At 42.3% G+C, this 21,779-nt stretch overlaps 1 protein-coding gene across 2 annotated transcripts; it reads right to left on the bottom strand.

The window, feature by feature from the left end:
- Positions 1-100: 100 nt before the first annotated feature.
- On the bottom strand, positions 101-21,657 carry RAB3GAP1 (RAB3 GTPase activating protein catalytic subunit 1). 2 transcript variants are annotated; one of them, XM_063400982.1, is made up of 24 exons: positions 21,503-21,657; positions 21,344-21,399; positions 20,451-20,526; positions 19,116-19,248; positions 18,806-18,884; positions 18,018-18,137; positions 17,295-17,460; positions 17,100-17,199; positions 14,651-14,732; positions 14,097-14,165; positions 13,463-13,536; positions 12,668-12,760; positions 11,097-11,266; positions 10,696-10,794; positions 10,210-10,382; positions 9,247-9,301; positions 8,612-8,965; positions 7,393-7,530; positions 5,951-6,178; positions 5,402-5,498; positions 5,209-5,312; positions 4,984-5,099; positions 3,958-4,060; positions 101-1,176 (listed from the first exon to the last, which is right to left on the bottom strand). In XM_063400982.1, the coding sequence occupies exons 1-24, from the start codon at positions 21,518-21,520 to the stop codon at positions 940-942; spliced, it is 2,940 nt and encodes a 979-aa protein (XP_063257052.1). In that variant the 5' UTR covers positions 21,521-21,657; the 3' UTR covers positions 101-939. The 2 variants fall into 2 exon arrangements, 1 of the variants encoding a protein (XP_063257052.1); XR_010080843.1 differs by lacking the exons at positions 101-1,176; positions 3,958-4,060 and having other exon boundaries at positions 5,055-5,099; positions 5,415-5,498.
- Between the last annotated feature and the right edge of the window lie 122 nt (positions 21,658-21,779).

The raw sequence follows: 21,779 nt of genomic DNA, 5'->3' as shown, positions 1-21,779 counted from the left end.
TACTAAGAGCAGAACTCAGCTCTGTACTCATTGTAGTCACAGTGTCCTTCCTGGATCAGAGCATGCAAGGAGGGCATGGAAAAGCATGGGAATGCTGAAAGCCAACAGTACATTTATATTTATTGAGTAATGTCCACAATACTGTAGCTGTTTGAACACTTGTAAAGTAATGCCAATCTTCTGCTGATTCTCACTCAGACAGATGAAGGTCACTGTAAAGCAGCGTTGGCACATGTGGGGTGAGGGGCCAGAGGTGACAGAGCTGTCCCCTCCTCTCCCATGGGTGACAGGGAGTGCAGGCAAATAGCCTCGGTAAACACCAGGGAGTTGCTCACAGTGAAACACCTCCGGGGTGTCATTTCCATCCAGCTTTGGCCCTTGCACACAGGGAAGTATACGAAACATCCCAACCCCTCAGTGATCACTGCAGGCTCTCAGTCAGACTCACTGTCCACTTAGTTCTGTCTGGGAGAAGTGACGAGATCCTGACAACCAGGAGAGGTTAGCACAAACTAGAGAATGAACTGTACACTTTAAATAAAAATAAAGATATTTCAGAAGCACTTGAAACAGTGATTAACAAAAAAATACTGGGCTCTGTGATTATGATTAGTAATAAATATAAATTACTTAATGTTTCTATATATCAATTTAAGTAGACTAACGTCACTTGATAAAGTCTGATCCTGAAGTGTAAAGCAGCACATTCTGCATGAATTTCACCATGAATATTTGCACACAGCCTCTCCAGGTCCGTAATTAAGCTAATGCAAGGAAAAGAAAATGTGCTCCCTTCGGACAGAGTTTGAAACCACTCCTGAAGCCGTTCCAAACCTCGGAGATGAATTGCTCCAGCCACCTCTCACGGCGGCCAGTCCAAGTCCTGGGAAGCAGCGCTGGGGCTGCAGCGCCCGCCGGTTCCCCTGCAGCGAGCCCGGGTCAGAAGAAGGTGGTGTCGGCCGAGAATGCCCCCGCCAGGCGGAAATCCTCGCGGGTCAGCACGCTGTACATGCGCTGCGGCAGCGCCTTGGAGTACGGGGCGGGCCGGGGCACCGAGGCGCGCAGGATCACCTCCCGGCCCGTGGGCGGCGGGAACTCCGACTGCAGCCCCTGCCGCCGCTCCTCCGGAGAGCCCGAGCGCCGCAGCTCCTCCTCCAGCGGCGGCACGGCGGGGACCTGCACAGAGCACAGCCACAGTGACACGGCACGCTGCTGCCAACACTGCCATCCAGGAAACCTCCCAGAGATCAGAAATGGGCAACACATCGACAGGCTGTATGTGTACACAGAGCAAAGCGCTAATGGGATGCTAGGAAATCAAGCGAATCTAACCGGATGGAAGAACCCCCTGTGGATGGTGGAGCTCTCCTAGCTGAAGTTCGTGATGTCCAGCAGTGTGAAGCAAGGGCTGTGACTGGAGGAAATGGCCCCTTCTCCGACAGGGTGCTCCCAGCTCCCTGCAGCTACTGGAGGCCACGGCAGCCTCCACTTCAAACTCCTCAGTGCCACTACTGCAGTCCTGACAACCACCTGCCTTGCAGACTCCAACACGACTGCGGGATGGGCTTTTCAGGCAGAGAGCCTCGCTGAAATCACTGCAGAGCGAGTGAGACACTGCACTATCCCAGCAGCTGCTCATTGCCTCGGAGCCACGCAGCAGCAACGCTGATGCCTGGATACTGGGAGGGCTGGCATGCCCAATAAACACTCCCTAATTACACAGACCTATGGATACACCCCCACCAGTACCCCTAATAGGCTCCTTCCTAATTCAGGCATGTACAGCTCCACACGGCACCAGCACTGAGGTGTGGCAGAAGCCACTGCCTGCCCCTCGTGGTCCCTTGCTGCTGCCCCTCTCCCAGGAGGGGACCCAGCCGTGCTTGGCTCTGCAGGCTGTGCCACAGAACCCACCAGGGACAAGTGCCATGTGTTCCCACAAGAACAGCTCCAGGAAACCAACAGCGAGGATCTTCCCTGTGCTACACTTTACACAGTTACCCTGCTTCTTTCCCAAATATCTGTGTCTGAAGAGTTCCACAGCTTCAGGAAGCACCAGTGTTGGGAATGCAGCATCCAGATAATTGTTCATCATCACCTTCCCCCAAAAACATCAACAAACAAACAGTGGTGGCAACAAAGAATAAAAAGGCATGGCCACATATTTCAGCATCAGAAAACATCAATACTCACTTGAAGAAATGTTTCTTGTTTGGTTGAGTTGTTCATTTTGAGAGGGGTTTTTTAGTTTTTTGGGGTTTTTTTTTAACATTTCTCTCTTTTCACTATGCATTATTAGGCTCTAAAAATGAAGTGTGAATGCAGAAAAACCATTCTGGAAACACAAAGTTACTTTTATGCTCAACATATGAACACCAGTACAAACTAAATCTGGCTGCTGCACTAGATCTACAAGAAGGTTCAGCTCTATGCAGAGAAGATGAGAGGGAAAGGAGGGACAAAGTCGGTTACCTCATCAGAAGATTCAGTCAGCTTGGAAAGGGATGAGAAAAGAACCAGTGATGAAAGACAGAAACAAAGGCAAGTCAGAGGTGACTTACAAGAGGTTAGGAGGAGACTGTAGGTTTAAGAGACATCATGCACTCCAAGAACATGCAGTGGCTATCAGAATTTTCCTGAGAAAACTCAAGAACAGAACACATTATACACAGCTCAGAGAGGAGTCCAGGTTCAAAAGGTAAAGAACAAGGAACTCATTTCACTTCCATTTACCAAACAGCTCTCTTCTGAGATAACTCACGGCAGGTTAAACACAAAGTGGGGTTTGTAGCAAGTTGGTTCCTGTCCCACTAAGAAACCTTAATTAACACTGACTAGTGGGAAATACCTGTAACCCTGCTTTAGTCAGTGGTGTTTCAAAACAAAACCCTGGAAATTTGCACACATCCTAAGGGTAGAAACTTACTGCACTGCCTCTCCTAGAGAGGCAGGTGCACATGTGTGCATCACTGACAGGGCACAGTCTTGGGCTTTACAGGGGAGTCTGTAAGGGTGGCTGGTTGGCAGGTTCACATTTGCAAACACGTTTTCCCTAGAGACTGGCAGAATAAAAGAAGTGTTCTGATTTTCATTCCTCAGAATAACCATGGTCTGTTTTCAGAATGGTCCTTTTTATGCTGAGTTGCAAAATACAGGTTATAACAAAAGCATTGATCCCTTTAAAGTGTTTAACACCCAATCACAACATTTTTCCAGCAATTATTTCCAAATGGGATTTCAGGCTGCTACCGTATTATTACCACTGTAGTTAAATTTGAGTTAGAAAATCTGATGCTATGAACAGGTGTAATTCTGATAGAAACTGAAGGCTGACTGCAGTCCAAGAGGTTTGGAAATCAATACTTTCAGGCTAATTATTCCAAAGATTGCTTAGGAGAAAAAGGCAACATTTATACCAAGATCAGCAAGGGAAGGGTCTCCAGAAAACAGATGCAACACTGCCACTAGGCAAACTGAATGCAGAAACTGAAAACTGAAACTTCCTAAGCATGCTGGTTTCCACAGGAGAAATCTCAAGTATTCCAAGCATAAGCCTCAGTTTAAGAAGTTACTCCTTCTAAAATATATAATACTGCCTGTTTCTGTGCATGCCTCTGTGAAACAATCAACACTCGACCTTGCTGTGATGAGGCAGAAATTTGTCCTGCCTTAACAGCATTACTGATGTTACCATTTGCAGTACATGAAGCATTAATGACACCTCTATCTACCCAGCTGGCTTCAACTGCTCACATCCCAGCTCACTCATTCTTCTTTGGTCTTGCAAGGTTCTGTTACTGCCAAAATCATGTTGAACATCACAGGAAACACCTCAAGCACATTTATGACAATACATGCAGATATGCAGACAACATACACTGGCACCATATGGTAACTCACTGCCTCATTCTGGTTAAATCAGAAGTGCCAGCAGCACAACCCAGAGCTCTCTCTTACCCTCTGAGCATTCACAAACAGCTTGTGAATGATGCTGCCCGCAGGTCCTCTTCCTGCACCAACAACCGACACTTCTGGCTGCTCCAGGAGACTGTTCACAAATCTGATGGAACAAAGGATTGGAAAGGAGAAAGGAATGGTTAATCCTTGGCCACATCCAGTGTGTGATCTAAACGAGCTGTTTCCTGTGCCAAGGCCTTCCCCGTGCATCATCTGCAGGGTGAGAACTGGGAGATTCTCTTTAAAAGTTTAAGGAAAAAATTCTCCTCTCAGTTACCTAAGAATGAAACCCAGGCTCCTAAAGCAGATGTATAAAATATGTATAACAGGAAAGCCTCCATGGTGTTGGTCATGCAGAAGTGTGATTCATAGTGTGACAATTTTCTTTAGCACTTTAGACATTGCTTTGGTCAGACACATCTCTGAACTCCCAACATGTACTGCACAAATGTCTTCACTCCCTCCCAGCACAGCAGCAAGAAGTTCACTTGGTTTTATAATGTATTAGTCATCTTGAACAGCAAGTAAATAATCTGACAGCAGGCAGTGATGCAAGAGAACATTCCCTGTCACTTTCCATTCAGAGCTGCTCACTGAGGTTTCATATTAGCAAGGACACAAGAGGAAGAAAACTGTGGAAGGGGCATTTCATTCCATAATATTTATAAAAAATACTAAATTTCTAGTCCTAATTTTACTGCTATGGTAATAGAGTTCATCAAATGTAACTTTTATATACCACCCCCCCAAAAAAAAAAAGTTAGTCCCCAGTACTGTGAAGATGAAACCAAGTTCTATTAAAAAAACCCAGATCAAACTGGGTCTCCAAGGAGATGCTTAATTGGAGGAGCACTGAGGGTACCCACACACCCCATCTTTAGACAGTCTGGTACAGGGATACCCAAATATGATTCCTATTTCTTTATTGTCACCATTGTCCTAAGTTTTGAAAGTACAAACAAGGGCATCAGAGGATAAACAGAACAACACATAGGTGAAAAATAAGAATTCAAAAAACCCAGTCACCTTTGTAGATCTTCCTTCTCCTCTTCATTTTCACATTTCTCTACCCCAAATTTTGCTTTGAGAGACCTCGCCCGGGCAATGATGGCTTCCACACTCATAATCTGAGCAATGATTTCCTGCAAGAGTTTAATAAAACAGTAAATTAAAAACATGTTCTCGTAACATTGCCATGAACAGTGCAAAAGTCTATCAGGTTTTCAGCCCCAGCCACTACAAAAGCCTTACTTCCAACTTTTTGTCCTCTGGACTGGGAAAACGTAGCACTTTGCTGGAATGGGATATGATCTGCTTAATAATCTTCTTAACTGATGATATATCTTCTAGTGCTTCTATCATAAGGAAAGAAACAGAGTTGTTATTACTGACTGCATCACTGTTCCCCCTTAAATATCGTAGTAATTTATTAAACATTATTTACCTTCCTCCTTTACCTTGAGTACAGCTGCATGGATGATGCAAGGCAGGAGATGCCTTGCAAGGTCGGCTGGTTTCTGCACTGCAAGGTAATGAAGCACCTGCAACGTTAGAAAATTTAAGACTTCAGTGATCAAAACTACTTCCCAAAGATAAGGTTACCTAGGAAAGATGAATTCACAAGAATGGAACACCACTGTAAGACAGGACTTGGGAGGCAGTGTTACACTAATCCTCCCAACAGGTTAGAATGAAACTAAAAATAAATGTATTAGGAAACTTAAATGTTCCTAACACATAGGCAGGTAAAAATCTGGCTTGTTTACTAATAATTTATAGCAACACCTAAGTAACACTGGGTGCTTTTAGGTACTTCAAACACCCTCCTGCATAGCAGCAGGAATTTCCAATCAGCCCTAAGCCATGCACAAAACAGTTCAGTGACTCTGAGGACACAGTGCAAGGACTGTCAGTGTGGAAATGCTGCCGGGGGAGGAAGGAAGGGCTGCAGGGAGCACCCCAGCCCACACTGGCACCAGCCCAGAGCTTTCACCTTCTCAGCCTCCCTGGTGTCATCGAAAAGCCTCTTCTGCCTCCGTGCTGGGACTGGCTTTGCTGTCTCCCAGGCCTCCACCCACATGTTGCTGGGAATCTTCATGCGGGCGCTCAGCTCGCCCCTGATGACCTTATTGCCCTTCTCATCAACCACCTCCTCCTCGATGTAGTCCCGAGGCGAGTACCACCTCACAAAATCCTCCAGACAACAGCCAGGATTAGCTGCCTGCAGGGAGGAGAGCACAGGAAATTTGTTCCTGAAAAATCCTACAAAAACATGACAGCCTGGGTGGGAGGGCAATATGGTTTAGTGGGTAGAGATCAGAATAAGAGACAAAACTCAGGAAACTCTTCTGTCCACAGCCAACAAACCGTACCACAGGACAGAGGGAATAAAGCATAAACCAAGATAATGCAAGGGGTAAAACCCACATCAGCAGCAACAACAAAAGAAATCACCTTCTCATCACCCACTACATGTACATTCATTACATTCATCAGTTATTTCAGGAAAGCTCATAGTTATACTGTTAAGATTTTACCTGGCACCTGCCACATGCAAGAAAGAGGGATTTTCTCTAAGCTTATCCCATTAAAGACTAAAAGAATTAGTGGGCTGCCTAAGTATCCTTTCAGCAGTGACTTTTAACACTCCAGTGACAAAATTAACCATTTCTTCCTTTTTAAAAAGGAGCTTAAAAAAAATATCTTCCCCAAACAGAAATAACCTAATTTTTCATAGATGCAATATCACCACAATTAACTACACCTATAGGTCCAGAACATCAAAGGAATCCAAGACATACCTATGAAGATTGTACCTGTGCTTCCAATTATAATCCTCTATTTTAACTTTGAGGTTTTAGATTACTTGCACCATATAAATAAAACTTCTACATCTATCTAATATGCCATGACTGTTAATAAGCTGATTACTATTATAAATACTCTAACTGTACAGCACATTATATCCTTTTAGCATAAACACTGCAATAATTAAAAAGGTATATATGGCAATTTCATTCCAGAAACTCCAATCTTTTTAGTGTTGATGATGACAGCAGTGGATGTGCTCTTAGCTCCCTCTGCAGAGCTCAGACAAGAAAGGAAACCCAAACCCACAGTTAGCCCAGTCCCAACCTGATGAACGGCTGTTTTAATTCACAATTGATCAATTGTGTGTTTGATGTGCTTTTTCTCTTCCCACAGACATTGTGTAAATTCACAGGGATGTTACAGCATAACAGAGCACATCCTCATAGATTCTCAAATGTCCAGAGAGTTCTCCCAATAGGTTTTCATTTTCAACCTGAAACTAATTGGAAACTGTTTTGTGGAGAAAAAAACCTTTAGAAACCTTCAGAGCTGTCCAAGAGAAGCCAGAGGGGCAGTTTGGTTAAGCAGAAAGCAGCCTGAGGCGCAGAGTCCCCGCCGCGCTACCTTGAAGGACTCCATGTCGGAGAGCAGGCAGGCGCTCTGCATGCGCGCCCGCAGGTGCGCGCCCTCGGCCGACGTGCCCAGCTTGGCCAGCACCTCCGACTGCTCCTCCAGCAGGTCCTCGGTCATGGGCGCCGGCTCCTGCACAGGGAAACACCGGGGAACAAAGAGCCTCTCCTGCACCGCCCCCGCCGCGGAGGAGAGGGGGAGCTCCCTCCCACCACCACAAGCTCATTCTGCTTTGTCTGCGCTCAAAGGAAATTATCACAACTCTCTACTGCTTGAACAGTTCAGCCTCAAGTTGTGCATCTGAAGAGGACGCTAACAAGAAACTAAACAGGAAATAACCTGGGAATGAGGTAACAATATAAGGATATCTTGCTAAAATGCCAAAGTCCAAATGAAATCTAAGAAGTGTTTGCTGGTACAATTTTGCTGAGATGGATGAAAATCTACCCAAAGCAAAGCAGAATGTTGCTGTTGATACTGTCAGCACATAATTAATTGAGAACATTTTGCCTGACTACTCCCTGCTCATGTTCTACCCAAGCAAAGCAACATTAATTAGAAATTATTTCTCTCAGGAGAATGAAAACCACTGTATTCTTCACGCATGGCTGATTCCAAACTACTTTCTGTGACAGCACCACTTCCTATTTCATCCCTGGTCACTGCAGGAAAGCCTGTTGATGTCAGGTAACATTTCTAGTTGGTTGATGATAAACCAGCTTTAGGGAATGGCACCAAACCTAATCACCACGGCCTTTTAGATGTGAGCTGAGAAATTATTAAAAAACCAAATACAGCAGCAAAACTGATCCAGTTCTGTGCAAAGTCAGGCAGAAATCTCTGTGGTTCAAGGACCACAGCAGTTCCTATTTTATATTAAAGAACATACGGGGGGGGGTGGAAAGTGCCTCAAGAGCTGGAAATTAAAAGAACCCCAAATTTAGGGTAGGCAAGGAAGTTTAATTCTTGGTTAAAAATACTGTCTGGAGTGAAAGTTGGTACGGACACTCACTCTCACATGGAACAGAGTGTGTGGGATTAACAGCCTAATTAAATTTTAAAGATTAAAAACAAGGTTCTAGGTCAAAAACACTCAGCAATGTTAACAACAGACAAGGCTGTAACCTGCAAACTACTGCAGTTTCACAATCCCAGGTATGAGCCCCGTTGTGTGTATTCCACTGCACACCTGGCTCAGTTCCTGCTCCCTCACCTGTGTTATTGGAATGTAGAGAGGCTCTCCTGGGTGCAGCAGCATCAGCTTTCCATGTGGATGCAAACGACCTTCTGGTTTTAAGTTTACAGACTCTTTTGCTCCTTTCTTGCCATTTTCCTGTCCATTTCCTTTAAGATCTTCTGTGTCACTGAGACATTCAAAAAACTCCTCTTCACTGTCACTCCACGATTCCCAAGACTTGCCAAATTCTTTTTCCTTGTCAGGGTTGTCTCCAGAGTGGTCTCCTCCTTTAGCACCATCCCCAGAAGCACCACCAGGTGAACGATCAGACGTGCTCCCCCTTTTCCCCTCATCTCTTGCTTTCTTCCTTTCAATGCAACAATTTAGCATCTAATTTAACAAGTTAAACGAAAAAAGTTCAGTAATTATTTCCTTTGTGGAGACAATCATACAGAAAAACTTGCAGAGCCACTGAAAAGCTCTTACAATTCTAAAAGGCAACAATTCCACTGAACTTGCTGCTGTAACAAAATTTTTCTCAAGAAATGAATTCCACACCCCAAAAGCACAAGCACAACTAAACCTACAAAAACAAGACATTCAACTAATAATTGCTATAATTTTAACTGTTTCCTTAGGAGAAAAATCATTCTTAAATTTGGGATATTTACCTGAAGTTTCTGATGCAGTAAACAACATCTCAGATCTGGAGCGCCATTAGCTAATCTAACAAAAGGTAGAAATGTAACGATTATTAATTATAAAGTTGAATTTTTCACACACACATGGTCTTGAATCAAATGAAATCTAAAACAGGGACAAATACCCACATTGAACCCACCCCCCTCATTTCAACTACACAGCTCTTCTGTGGTCTCAGTAGACAAGCCCAGAATTTAAATTACGTGTATTTCCCAAAAATCATTTCAGGAGCTCAGAGATCATTCACATTAGTGTGAAACACCCTGCATTTCCTGGTCAGTTTTCCAATTGGAAGTTCAAGAGGTAACTGCTTTCAAACAGGAATTAAGCCTCTTTGACTGTACTTTTAAAACTGCAATGATACAGTAGAGTCATTGCTACACATTCCAGCTTCCATTTTATCTGCTTGTGTAATCATTTCCAACTAGAGATTAAATGGCCAACCCATCACATTAATAAAAAATCCCAAACTCTAACCAAAATACCACAACCCTAACAGCAGGGTATCTTATTGCTCTGCCTCATCTTGAGAGAGCCCTTGGTTTGTCCTGGCCCGAGCTCTGCTGCAGCAGACAGAACCTGGAAGGGCTGGAACACCTGAAGAGGCCATTGCACCTGCAGGACCTTGGAACAGCCCCCTTAGGAGAGAGGTGAAACCACAGCAAGATTTACCCCATCCTCATTCACACAGTGGGGTGAATGTCTAAGTTCAGCTTCCCCAGGCATCTTGAAGTTTCCCAAGGAGGGCACAGATGCTTCTCCCCACTCCCTGCCCTTTCTTGCATTATGGAAGTAGGGTAAAAAAAACAGAGATAACATTTGCAATTAAAAACCCAAAACAGTATGTTTCAAAGTTACAGTGACCCCACTCAGTTCCTGGAACAATTAACATTTTCTATGACCAACGAGCACCAACAAATGAAAACTCTCACCCTGGGATAAGGTAGTTGTTCTCCCATCTGTAACGCATTTCCAGCACAAACTCTTGCCAAAGGTGTGCCACTCCTTTGACTCCTCCATGGTAGAAGTTTATCATACAAAGACATAAAGCTAATTTGTATGTCAGACTGTCAGATGGAGCAGACTTAAACTGACTGAAGAGATTCTAGGGAAGAAATAAAAGAAAGCAAAAAATACAGACACAATGGCATTGTTTTCCAAAACCATGTGATCTCTTTCTTGTTTGTCAGTGTAAGTGGCTAAGCAGTATTTTAAGCTTAGAACATACCAAAAGCTACAGTTTTGGAAGAAAAAAACAATAAAAGGAAACAGAAATCATGACTATTTCTACCCAGAGATTCCACAAAGGTAAATTCCTCTTTCCAAATCTAAGTATTACAAGATGTAGGGCAAGCACAGCAAAGTCTGTACAAACACTCAAAATTGCATTCTCTCTTGTGTCACTCAACAAAACTTACATAATCTTCGTTCTCTGGAGGAGGATTGTTTCCTGCTGAAGTGCTGGCTCTGTTTTCAAATACATCTGCAAGTTTGTCAGCAGCATCAGGAAATAAGAACTTGAAGAAAAAAAAAAATGAACCTTCCATCAGTATGGTTTTCCTGCCTTTCCCACTTTCTCCACAAAGTTATTGCTGGCTTCATACCAGCAGTCCCTATAATTAAAACTGTTAGCAGAGTTCAGAGATCAGTTTTAGCCCACTTACAGTACTGAGACTTGTAACAACAACTTGGGCTGTTCCAAGAAGCTGATAAATGCAATAAATAAAGCTGATAAATACTGGAACAGACATCAAATATCTTTAAATCTGCCACAGGCTCTAAACCAAATGCATCCCCTGTGCAGGAACAGCTCACTCACCAGGAGAATGGTGTTCAGCACATCATTGCTCAGGGGAGACTCATCCACTCCCCTGTGCTTGCGGATCTTTTTCTTGGCACTGTGAACCATATTTGTGACCGACAGTTTGGGGATTGGGACTGGCGCTGGCTCGGTGAGCTTCGACAGCGCGTGGCTGATATCAGCGACCTCTAGCAAACAAAATAAAAGCAATTAGAACAGAATAAAGAACCCCAAACACTAGAACCTGTCTCCTCAAAAGTTCACCTGTCTTAATGGGCCTACTACCTTGTATTGATATTTAACCCTTTGTGAACCAGAGCTACAGCTTTGCTGGCAGGTTCCATGCCTGACATTCCCTGCTGTTAGCAAATACAAGCAGCAGAAGGAGGTCACAAATGAGTCACAGGCTGTTCTGGGTTTAATTCACCAAAGAACTGAGCTGGCTGCAGGTAGTGCCTGCTGTAGTAGCACTGTCACTGCAGAGTTACCAACAGAGTACCCCAAAAGCCTGCTCAAGACTCAGTGTTTAAATCATACATCCATGAACACACTGCAGGTAACAAAGACTGCTTCAGCATATGCTAAAGCTTTAGATAAATCTTAAATAAATCCTGTGTTAATCACTGGCCTCACATTGTGTAAGCACAATTCTATTTTAGAGTCCTCAAGTAAACTTCTCAAATCAAAAGACTGGGGTTTTTTCCGAGCTGCTGCCTGGTAAACTTTAGAATGTTACAATAAACTGAATTAATATTGTTATAAGGTGAGCTGACAAATTTAAGTGAATAATTAGCAGCAGCCTGAAAAAGCTCATCTTGGCAAGCCCAGAGCTAAGAAACCTGTATGTCAAGCACTATGAGTAATACACACCCTCCTCAGTCTAGCACCTTTTTAAGCTCACTAGCAAGCTCCTTCAAAACTAGGATCAAGTACAACCAAGGAAAATACATTAATACAGGTTATATTTGGAGGAAAGAACAGGTGACAAGCAGCCAGAAGGAAGAGAATTTGCACTAGATACAGCAAGAAAACCCATAGAGAGGGACAGAGACATCAAAAAGATGGCAGCATTTATACAGCTGGGATGAAGCCTGACTTGCTGGTCAGATGATTTGGGAAGTTTTCATTTTCTTCTTTCCTTAAAAGTCCTTCAAATGGAGAAAATGAGAGCAAAGCCTTTCAAACAGATTAAAGACTCTTTAAACTGGCTGTTAGCATGTACTACAGAGTGCATCAAAAATGAGAAAGAAGTGGAAAATGCACAAATACATAAAACTATACAGACAAATCTGATACATCCTATAACCAACTCTTGTACAGTCTAGTCAGATTTTAAGCTTTTATATTTCTGTAAAAAGAAACAGCCACAACCATAACAGAGGCAATTATCCCTCTGGGACTCTGGGAGCTAAACTTGTCTCGAATTCATGAGAAATTCCACCATGAAGCCCTGGCCAGAAAATTCCCAGGAGTGTTACAGAGAATGTGTAGGAGTTATAAATACCAGTCAAGAGAAGGGTACAGGGAGGGTAAACTAACACAAAACAATTAAAGACAAACAACATAAATCAACTGGATTTTAGTTTTACCTTTTCCTTCCTCATCAAAGGCAGACCTTCCAAGAATCTCATCCGTTGACTCCTTCCGACGGCAAAGCTTGAAGAATTCTGTGAGGAAGTCACCTGCAAGAGGAACAGAGCTTCTGAACTCAGCCAAAAATCTCACTGAACAATGAGCCAACATGCCAAATTATGCCCCAAAGACAGTAATTCTTACCTTTTCTTCTCAAAGAACATCTGATAATTAGTTCTGAAGCACAAATATCTTAAGCCACATAGTTAAAGCCTAGGTAAATGCACAGCCAGGCATCTCCTGGCCACCTCTCCAGAGCACATCTCTGTCTGCAGTTTAATTCACCCAAAGCAACACAAAACTTGGCAAGTTTTGAAGCCCTTTTCCCCACAAGCTTAAGGGCAAGGACAGACAGGAGTGCACCTCTCCAGAAGTATTAATCCTCCCTGTCAGACAGGTTGGTTGAACTAAGAAGATGGATTCATGCAAAACACCCTTAATAAAATGAGAAGATTCTAGGAAATCTGAATTTTCACAGTACACATCAAAAATTCTTATTCTCTGGAACCTGGTGAAACAAGAACAGCAATGAATTTCACCACGCACAGACACACAATAAACTACAACAGGAATTTATGTATTTGCAAAGCTTGTGTTCTTGAAAAAGAAGCCCAAAATACTGTTCACTCAAAAAAAATAAGGAGGGTGAGCAAACAGAGGCCATCAGGTAACCAACAATTCAACCTAACTTCATAACTTAATAGTTTTTGTTAAAAAGGTGCAAGAGAAGACAGAAAATTCTGATATCTTACCCAACAGACACTGAGGGTTATCTGCTTTTCTAACTCTCACAGACCACTGGGGTGCTTGAAGTGGATCCAGGTCACTTGGGGAAAAAAAATTAAAAAGAAAAGAAAAAAGAAAATCAAATGCCACTCTAAGTATTGGAAAGATGAGTATCAAACTCTTGATAAATGTCATGTCATAACCAGTGAGGTCAGCACATTACAGAGAACAACATGACAAACACTGAAATGCAAGCAAGAGCCCCTGTTCTCATGCATGTGCATGACATGAACAACAAACACTTCTTCCTCTTTGGCACAAAACCTGGATAACAGTTTTTGGGAGAGGGAAATCAAGCAGAGAATTCTTTTTACCTCTCATGCTCCACTATATTCTTTTCCAGGAAATATGTAAGACACAAAATTTTCAAGTCTAACATGAGAATATGCTCAAAACCAGGGGTTTGTGTTGAGATTATTTTCTCTCAGAAATGCATTTCAAAAGGTGTTTTCCCAAATGAGATGTTCCATCAGCAGACATCAGCATTCCTCAAAATGGGTTCTTTTTCACATGCAAAGCCACACAGTGATTGAGATGACACTAAAATGCAGCAGTGAGCAAAAAAAGCACACTTATTTGCAACTCAGACAAGATACTCACGAATAAACATCATTGTCGACAATTATCCCTTCTGCGAGGTGAGGCCACGTTGTAGCTAAATGCAGCTCACTGAAACAAAACAAGATTTCAGTCTTGCAGTGACAGCACAAAGTGCTCCCTCCAGCACAGTTTGTGTTTTGAGAGGTATTTGTGAGAGTTCATATCTCATTCCTTCTATGTACTTTGTTCTCCAGTAAGTTTTCTCACTGCATACATGAGAGCAAGTCCAAGCCTTGAACAAAAGCACATCATTTTTAAGGTTTATCTTGAGGTATATTTCAAGATAATAATTTCAGAGATAAATGGGGTACTGCAGAAGTTTATATTAAAAGCTGTATGAGCTTGAACTGTGAATATCATCAGACAATTTTACAAATGGTGTTATTTGCTATCAAACCATTGCCCTTCACAGTTGCTTCTGATGTACTTGAACAATTAAATATCTGTTGGACATGCTAAGTGGTAGATAGGCAAAGCTAAGATTTGAAATAACACACCTTTAAGTCCTCCATTAAGGAAGTTATAAAACAAAATTTTCTGAACTCTTCTCTTACCTAATAGGATCTTCACAGGCACCAAATGGTAACTTCCCAAATTCCAGGCCTCCAACTTCTCCCCCAACTAGAGCATCTATATCTGGAGAAAAACCAACACATTTTCCATAAAGAATCTGTGGAACATTTGAAGCAGCCCTCACTGTCACCTCCTTTCCACTGCAGACTCTAACTTGCAGGATGACCAGAGAAGAGCTGGGCAGTTAAGGTGACTGAGCTAGGAGAACAGAATCCTAACAAACAGTCAAAGTGATTGCTTCCAACAGAAAGTGGGAAGTAACCATGAAACAGGGACATTCAAAGGGACAGATAAAATAATTTGTGTTGAAGGAAGGTTATTCCCTTCATACAGGCCATAATGATAGCTATAAAGACAGCCCTAAAGATTCAATGCTGGCACAAGAAGAGACACAAAAATGCCATAAAAATACTTGGGCAGGAAATCAGTTCCAAGGAGAAAAGGAAGACTCTGGAAGAGAACTCTGCAGAGTGAAAAAACCCACTTATAAAAGTTGACAATTTTATCCTAAGAGTACTTAATCAAATGATCTTGGGGACTCCCTGTAGTCCCAGGTACTTAGAGATGCCTCCTAGCACCCTCAGGCACTTCCCATGTTATAGCCTGCAAATACATAAATCAAAACCAGACAGCCTCCACTGAACACAAACTAAAGTGGGTAATAATACTAATGTACTGTAATGCCATTATAATAATGCTGTTACAGCTGATCTGCAATTTCAACTGCAGCTGGCAAACTGTTTACAAACAAAACAAGTGAGGTATTAGCGCAGATAAAGTCTCTGGATAACTTCATTACATAAACTCTTCTGCAGAGAAGATAAAAGACATTGAAATTCTTTGGTTTTATTTGAGAAGAACTAATTGAGTGATGGTATCTAAGTTACAGGTCTAGTTCTTCCCAGTGCACACAAAACCACAACTGCACACAGCAATGCAGTAAAACTGATGCTGCCCATCTCCAGTTTCTGCAACACACTTTGACACTGCTCCCTTAACCACAATACCACTACTACTAAAGGAGTGGAAGTTACTCAAACTGCTCCAGTCAAGAAATAGGATCAGTGATACAACTCATCCACGAGAAACCTGAGATCCTGACTCAGTGAATAACTACAGCAAGGCAGAGGAACCACAGAAAATAAATATTGTGTCTGCAGAAACAATAAAAAGATAAAATCTGTGGAATTCATTTCCAAGTTCTTTAGGTAAACTTGGTTAACCAAAGAGGAAGTATCATTTAAAACAGCACTGATTTTCTCTCTCTCTCTTATTTCTCTCTCTTTTAAAGCAGGACTCTCTTTAATCATATGTTCAACATACATTCCTCAGCTGCAGAGCACAGAATTAACCTCACTGCACACTTCTTCAAAACATGGAATTTTGATTAGTGTACTTTATTAAGCAAAGGAAAGCCAAACAATTAGATAACCAAGGTCACGTGAATTCTGTCTCTCCAAATGTACCCTAAATACCTCAAGCATATTACATAAAACTGCTACCAAGTCAAGAAAAGAACTTGGGCATTTTAACTGTTCCACCACCCTGTACCTAAAACATCACATCACTAATGAAATGGATGTTAAGGAGGAACTAATATCTTCCTTTTTCCTATGCATTTATTTACCTTTGAGAAGTTCACAATTTATTTTCTGCTACTACCGATATAGAAATAGGTCTGTTAAAAACAAATCCTTGATACTCAAGGAAGACAGTGCCACCATCAAGCAACAATATGAGATCACTCTGAGAGTACCAAATGAGTAACTACATCTGTTTTTCCTACATAGCATCATTATGGCATAAACTTACCAGTCTGCTCAAAATACTATAAGACTCTGTATTATTTTTCCCCTTCATGCAAAGCTACTATAAAAAAGGACTCATTTAGAAATTCCTCCTGCATGAAATTTAGTACTCTGTCAACAATAACAAAAATCTAAACTTTTACCTCAAGTGAGGTCCATATAATACTTTTTGCTTTTCCCACTGTTAATACTTAAATAGTGAAGTATCAAAATAAGGTACTTTATGGAAAGAACTGACAAAAACTCCCAAAAAGTTCTACCATCTACTAGAATCTGAATCTAAACATTTCCCTAAGAAATTCAGGGCAGAATTCTTCACAGATTCAGCCATCCTTTTCATTCCACATAGATACCACCATTTTAGAAACATCACTGTATTTCTAAATGCTGACTAACCCACATTTCCAGGCACAGCCCTACCCAAAACACCTGTCCCAGCCATGAGCTACAACCTGAGAGCAGCTTTAAGCTGGCCAGCCCATCACACAGAGTGGGACTGGACTGAAGCCTTTCCTAGCAAAGCAGAAAATGCTTGAATTCTTCAGGCAAGACGCACAAATATTTTCTTTATCACTGACTGGTTGTCTGAGAACAAGTTATTCTGAGGACACAAGTCTCCTACCTGGTGGCTGCTGTGGCCAGAAGTACTGCTGCCAGTCCTGGAGCACAAAGGTAAGCCGAATAGCTATGCTAACTGGAGGCAGAGGTGTTAAAGGGCAGCCCTTCAAAACATCAGAGAACAAATTCAATGTAAAGAGTACATCCTCTCAAACACTCTAGGGGTCGGATATCAATGACACATCACTTTTGTACTCACAATCTTGCTTTTGAAGATGTCCAGCAGCCCGGAGAGGTGTGTGTAGTGGCTGGGCACCTTGCGCAGGTGAACCATCTCGAAGTCGGTGCGCACGCCCGGGCCCTGGCACTCGCCGGCGTACATGCGGCGCCACTTGTGATGGATTTGCACAAACAGCGGCACCTGACTGGCAAACACCTCACATTAGCTGTGTCCTGCTGTCTTGTAGGCTCTAAAACTAGCTGAATGTTCTACCATAACTTCATCCTTTGAAATACATTTTCTCTTAGATGAATGCACTTTGAAACACTTCATAGGAATCACAGAAAAATGCTGTTCATGTCATGATTAAACAGAATGCCAAACAAATTGCCATAATCACAGCCCTCTCCACAGCCTCTCCTTCCCTTACCTCATTTTCAGTCTATATGATTTTTGAGGAAGATTAAAAGGTTACTGTTACTACACCTAGGGAAGAAATCCTCTGGCAAAAATGATGTTTTAGCAATTACTAATTATTCCAACAACTTCTAGCAGCTTTTAAAAGCCTTTAAGGTTTTTAATAATAATGAAAATAAAACATCAATTCAATCTCTATACACAGGAATTATTTTTAATCCTTCTCTAACAGTATTACAGTGCAAATAAAAAAAATCTTTTAATGTATTTTAATACTTTTTCCTCACAAATGCAGTATGCTGGAGTTCTACCCGGACATATAGAAAGGTTTATGCTTTCACCTACCAGCCAGTGTTGCCCAGTGCAATGGAAATGGAACTCAGCAAGAGGTTACACTTGGATTCACTAACAACAGCATCGTTATTTGCAGCCGGAGCAATAACCACAAACTCACGCAAGCCATACCTTGAGAAAGAGAAAAAAGCACATTTCTGGTCTCTGACAAGACACTGAAACATGATTCAAAAAAAATATTGTGACCTGGAGAACCTAATTGTCAGCAACAGATTGTGGAATCTGTTAATTTGATGGAAGTACCTCTTTATTTTTAGAGAGGTCAAGAACTGAGTGGGCATGGAGTGCTGCAGATCCTGAAATCACAAACTACCTGAGCTTAACAGCATTGCAACACTGTAATGTGTTTGACTGGGAGGACTTCCAGGTCCAACACTCCTGAGGTTTTCCAGTTTATATTAATAACAACTGAAACTATTAATACATAAAATCAACCTCTCTAGGAGTAATACCATTATGTGCTCAAGATTGGCATTACTAGAAATATAGTTGTTGTTTCTTAAGGTGGTGCAGCTTTCCTTTTTAAGAATGTACTTAAATATTACATATATAAAAGCTTAATTAATATATGAAATTAAGACAAATATTTGCAGGGAAATAAACCAAATTAAAGATAGGCCCACTACGATGGGTTTTATTTGCACTCCTTTCTTGTGTCTAGTACAAAGAATCATTTTACTTAAGCTTTAACTTTTAATTGAAGAAACAAGTATACAACTTGTGCCAGATTTTCCAACTGCTGTGCTCGTTTGCAGTGGAATGAGAGGCAGCACACATACCATCTCACCAGACAGTGGGCTCGAGGAGGAAAGTCATTGTTCATGCACAGCAAGTCCTGCATCGGCAGAGGAAGGGCATCTGTGACAAAAATTGATACATAATCAGTGTATCATCATACTCCTCCAGCTCACTTACAACTGCCTTTAGCACTGTGTGAATGCACAGCAAACTAAAAGCAGAGATGTCAGACCAAACTCATCAGATCTCAGAAAATCCCACACAGAAGCAAATCAGCACACTGTGGACTCCACATTCTGACACTGTCTTTTGTCATTATCCTTACAACTACGGGAGGGAACTATCAGGTACCTTCTCCCAGCTCTTCCTTCCCATCCTTGTCACTGGGTTCTTGTACAAGATAATGATGAGTAACTGAGAATTTGAAGTCTGCAAATAAAATTTCATCCGATTTCTCTTCCCATGTTCCTGTGGTAAATATACCCTGCATATAAAAAAAAAAGAAGATATTATCTCATACATTTATTTTACCATTCATTAGTCTTTAAAAGTATATTACCTATATGATCAATAATGTTTATTCCTATTTTCCTACTGCCTAATGGCTCAGCATGATTAATTTCAAAGAGCAATTCTTAAAGCTCTTCATTATAAAGGTTGCTGGCTGCTAAAATCCATGTTGCCAATAATCATGTTCATTCCAAAAATCAAATATCATTTTGCAGTCTTCTGAACTACATGGCAATGAAGATTTGCATCCTCCCATAAGCAACTGCACATCTGAAGACATGCACCCTCAACTCTGCCCAGAGACAAATCCTGTGCAAACTCTGTGCAAATACTACCTTGACATTTACCTTCACCAACAAATTAGTATTTTGATCTATAACTTACAAAATTTCTGTATGAATAATTAATTATTTAACAAAAACACAAATGGGAATGCATAAGAAAATCAGCATCACTGCTCCTACAAAAAGCAACTTGGACAATCCTTTGATCTTAAAGGGTGCTAAGAAGAGAGCTCTGGTCTAGATAAGAAGACGTAGGAATACAGGGACAGCTAAGGTGCAGTTCATTAGATAACATAAGTTTTTATTCCAAATACTCTGTACCTGACTAGAATGAAAAGCAGAAAGATTCCTCTGGAAACACAGCAGCCACTCCATACAAACCAGCTGAGTTTATCTGCATCACCATGCAGAAGAGCTCAGCAATTTCCTCTGCATTTCACAGGGCTGAGAAACCATCACAAAGGCTCTAATTAGACTCCAAAAAAATCTCTCCCATCTATGAAACACACTGAGTCACAAGTAGCACTGTGCAAACCTCAGCCATAAGGGCACGAGGTGTGACAAAGGCACAAGGCAGGACAAAATTATTCTTTAAGTATTTAGAGCAACTTCAAGCATGTTTCCAGATTCAAACTAAGAATTAAAAAAAAAAACCCAACACTAAGCCCCACACGAAGATCCATCTTTGTCAGGGAAACAGCCTGTTTGGCAGATGGCCCACCAATTAATTTATAGCAATTGTTTGTCAAATTGACACTTCTACAAGTGAAATTCTCCAATGAAGTCATTATCTGCCACACCTAGGAAAACAGCAATAAATGAAATACATGTGTGCATTATTGTACCACTAATTAGTCAAATTCTACGGGAAAATTCAGAAGCAGTAACTGACCTTATCTAGAGGTTTGCCTGAAGAAATCCCAATAAGTTTCCAGTCATTCAATACTTCTTCTATTTTTGAAATGAATCTATTAGGGAGGGGAAAAGGAATTAATATTTGCTAAACACTAAACTTGTATTATAATTCAGCCACCCAAAAGCAGGCAGTATGTTGTTTTACTGTGGAATTCCTTAGAAAAGCCCAAAGAACAAACAAACACCGCAAGGATCACAGTAAAGCCAGACTAATTACTTCCTTGTACACAAAACAGTCTTCTTATGTTTAAATTTTATATGATAGTTACTTCTAGCTATGATCATCTTTTGACTGTTTCAAGAATCTCACCACTTTATTTTTCTGGTACTGAGGCACATAACATTTAACTCCTGTTTCACTTAAGCATTTAAGACATAATTACAGACTAAATTCAGATTTAAAACACAGCACTTGAAATCTCGTCTCCTGTCAAAAATGCTATCGCTATTGGGAAAAGCATTTAAAAATAATACATTCACAGTGCAAGAGTGTTCTTCACCTTAAATTTCTTCGTACATTGTTCTACTAACTTTTAAAGGCTTCAGCAATGGGATGACTGTCTTAACAATCAGACAGCTACTCAGAAAACACATAAGCCTTCTAAATGTATATTCTAATCCCTTGCAAACAGGTATTAAAGCGGACCTTTCACTAAGTTCAGAAACAGCTCGACTAGAGCCTCTTATCCCGCTCGTCGGCCGCGGCCTGAGCCTGACGCGGAACAGCCGGGAAGAGGCTCCGGGAAGGCTCCGGGAGCTCCCGGCCGGAGGGAGCGGAGCGGCTGTGCCCGGCAGCAGGGTCGGGCCAGGCCGGGCTCGGCGGAGCCCCCGCGTCACCCCGCGCCCAGCGAGGGGCGCGGCAGCACCTACCTCTCCCACTCGGAGGCGGTGGTGAAGTCCGTGATCTCGAACACCTCCGACTCGGGCTGCGGGAGAGAGCGGGAGAGGCGGTGAGCGGAGAGAGCGGGGGCAGACTGGGGCAGAGTCGGGGATCAGGGAACGAGCGGGAGGAGCGGGACAAACACTCACTTCGCTGTCGGCCGCCATCTTGCGCCGCTGCCGGGCCCGCACAGCGGCGGAGGCTGCCGGGAACGCGGGGAGGGCGGCGCCTCCCCACAGCCCGGACCTCCCTCACGGCGCCTCCCCACAGCCCGGACCTCCCTCACGGAGCGTCGGTCCTGGGCTCCCTCTCAGCCCGGTTTCTCCTCACAGCCCGAAACTCCGGGAATGCCTCGCAGCCCAGTTTCCCCTCACAGCACATCCCTCCTGGGCTCTATCAGAGCCCCGTTTCCCCTCGCAGCGCTTC

The sequence above is a fragment of the Prinia subflava genome, chromosome 6, assembly GCF_021018805.1.
Source record: "Prinia subflava isolate CZ2003 ecotype Zambia chromosome 6, Cam_Psub_1.2, whole genome shotgun sequence".
Lineage (NCBI taxonomy): Eukaryota > Metazoa > Chordata > Aves > Passeriformes > Cisticolidae > Prinia > Prinia subflava.
Note: the sequence above shows the minus strand (reverse complement) of the source record. Positions and strands in the feature narration are given on the sequence as shown.

Coding starts and splice junctions, on each gene's coding strand:
- RAB3GAP1 (XM_063400982.1), bottom strand. Junction 14,166..14,650: donor GCCTGTGAAGATCCTATTAG/GTAAGAGAAGAG, acceptor GTTTTGTTTCAG/TGAGCTGCATTTAGCTACAA. Junction 7,531..8,611: donor TCTACATTCCAATAACACAG/GTGAGGGAGCAG, acceptor TTCCCTGTGCAG/GAGCCGGCGCCCATGACCGA.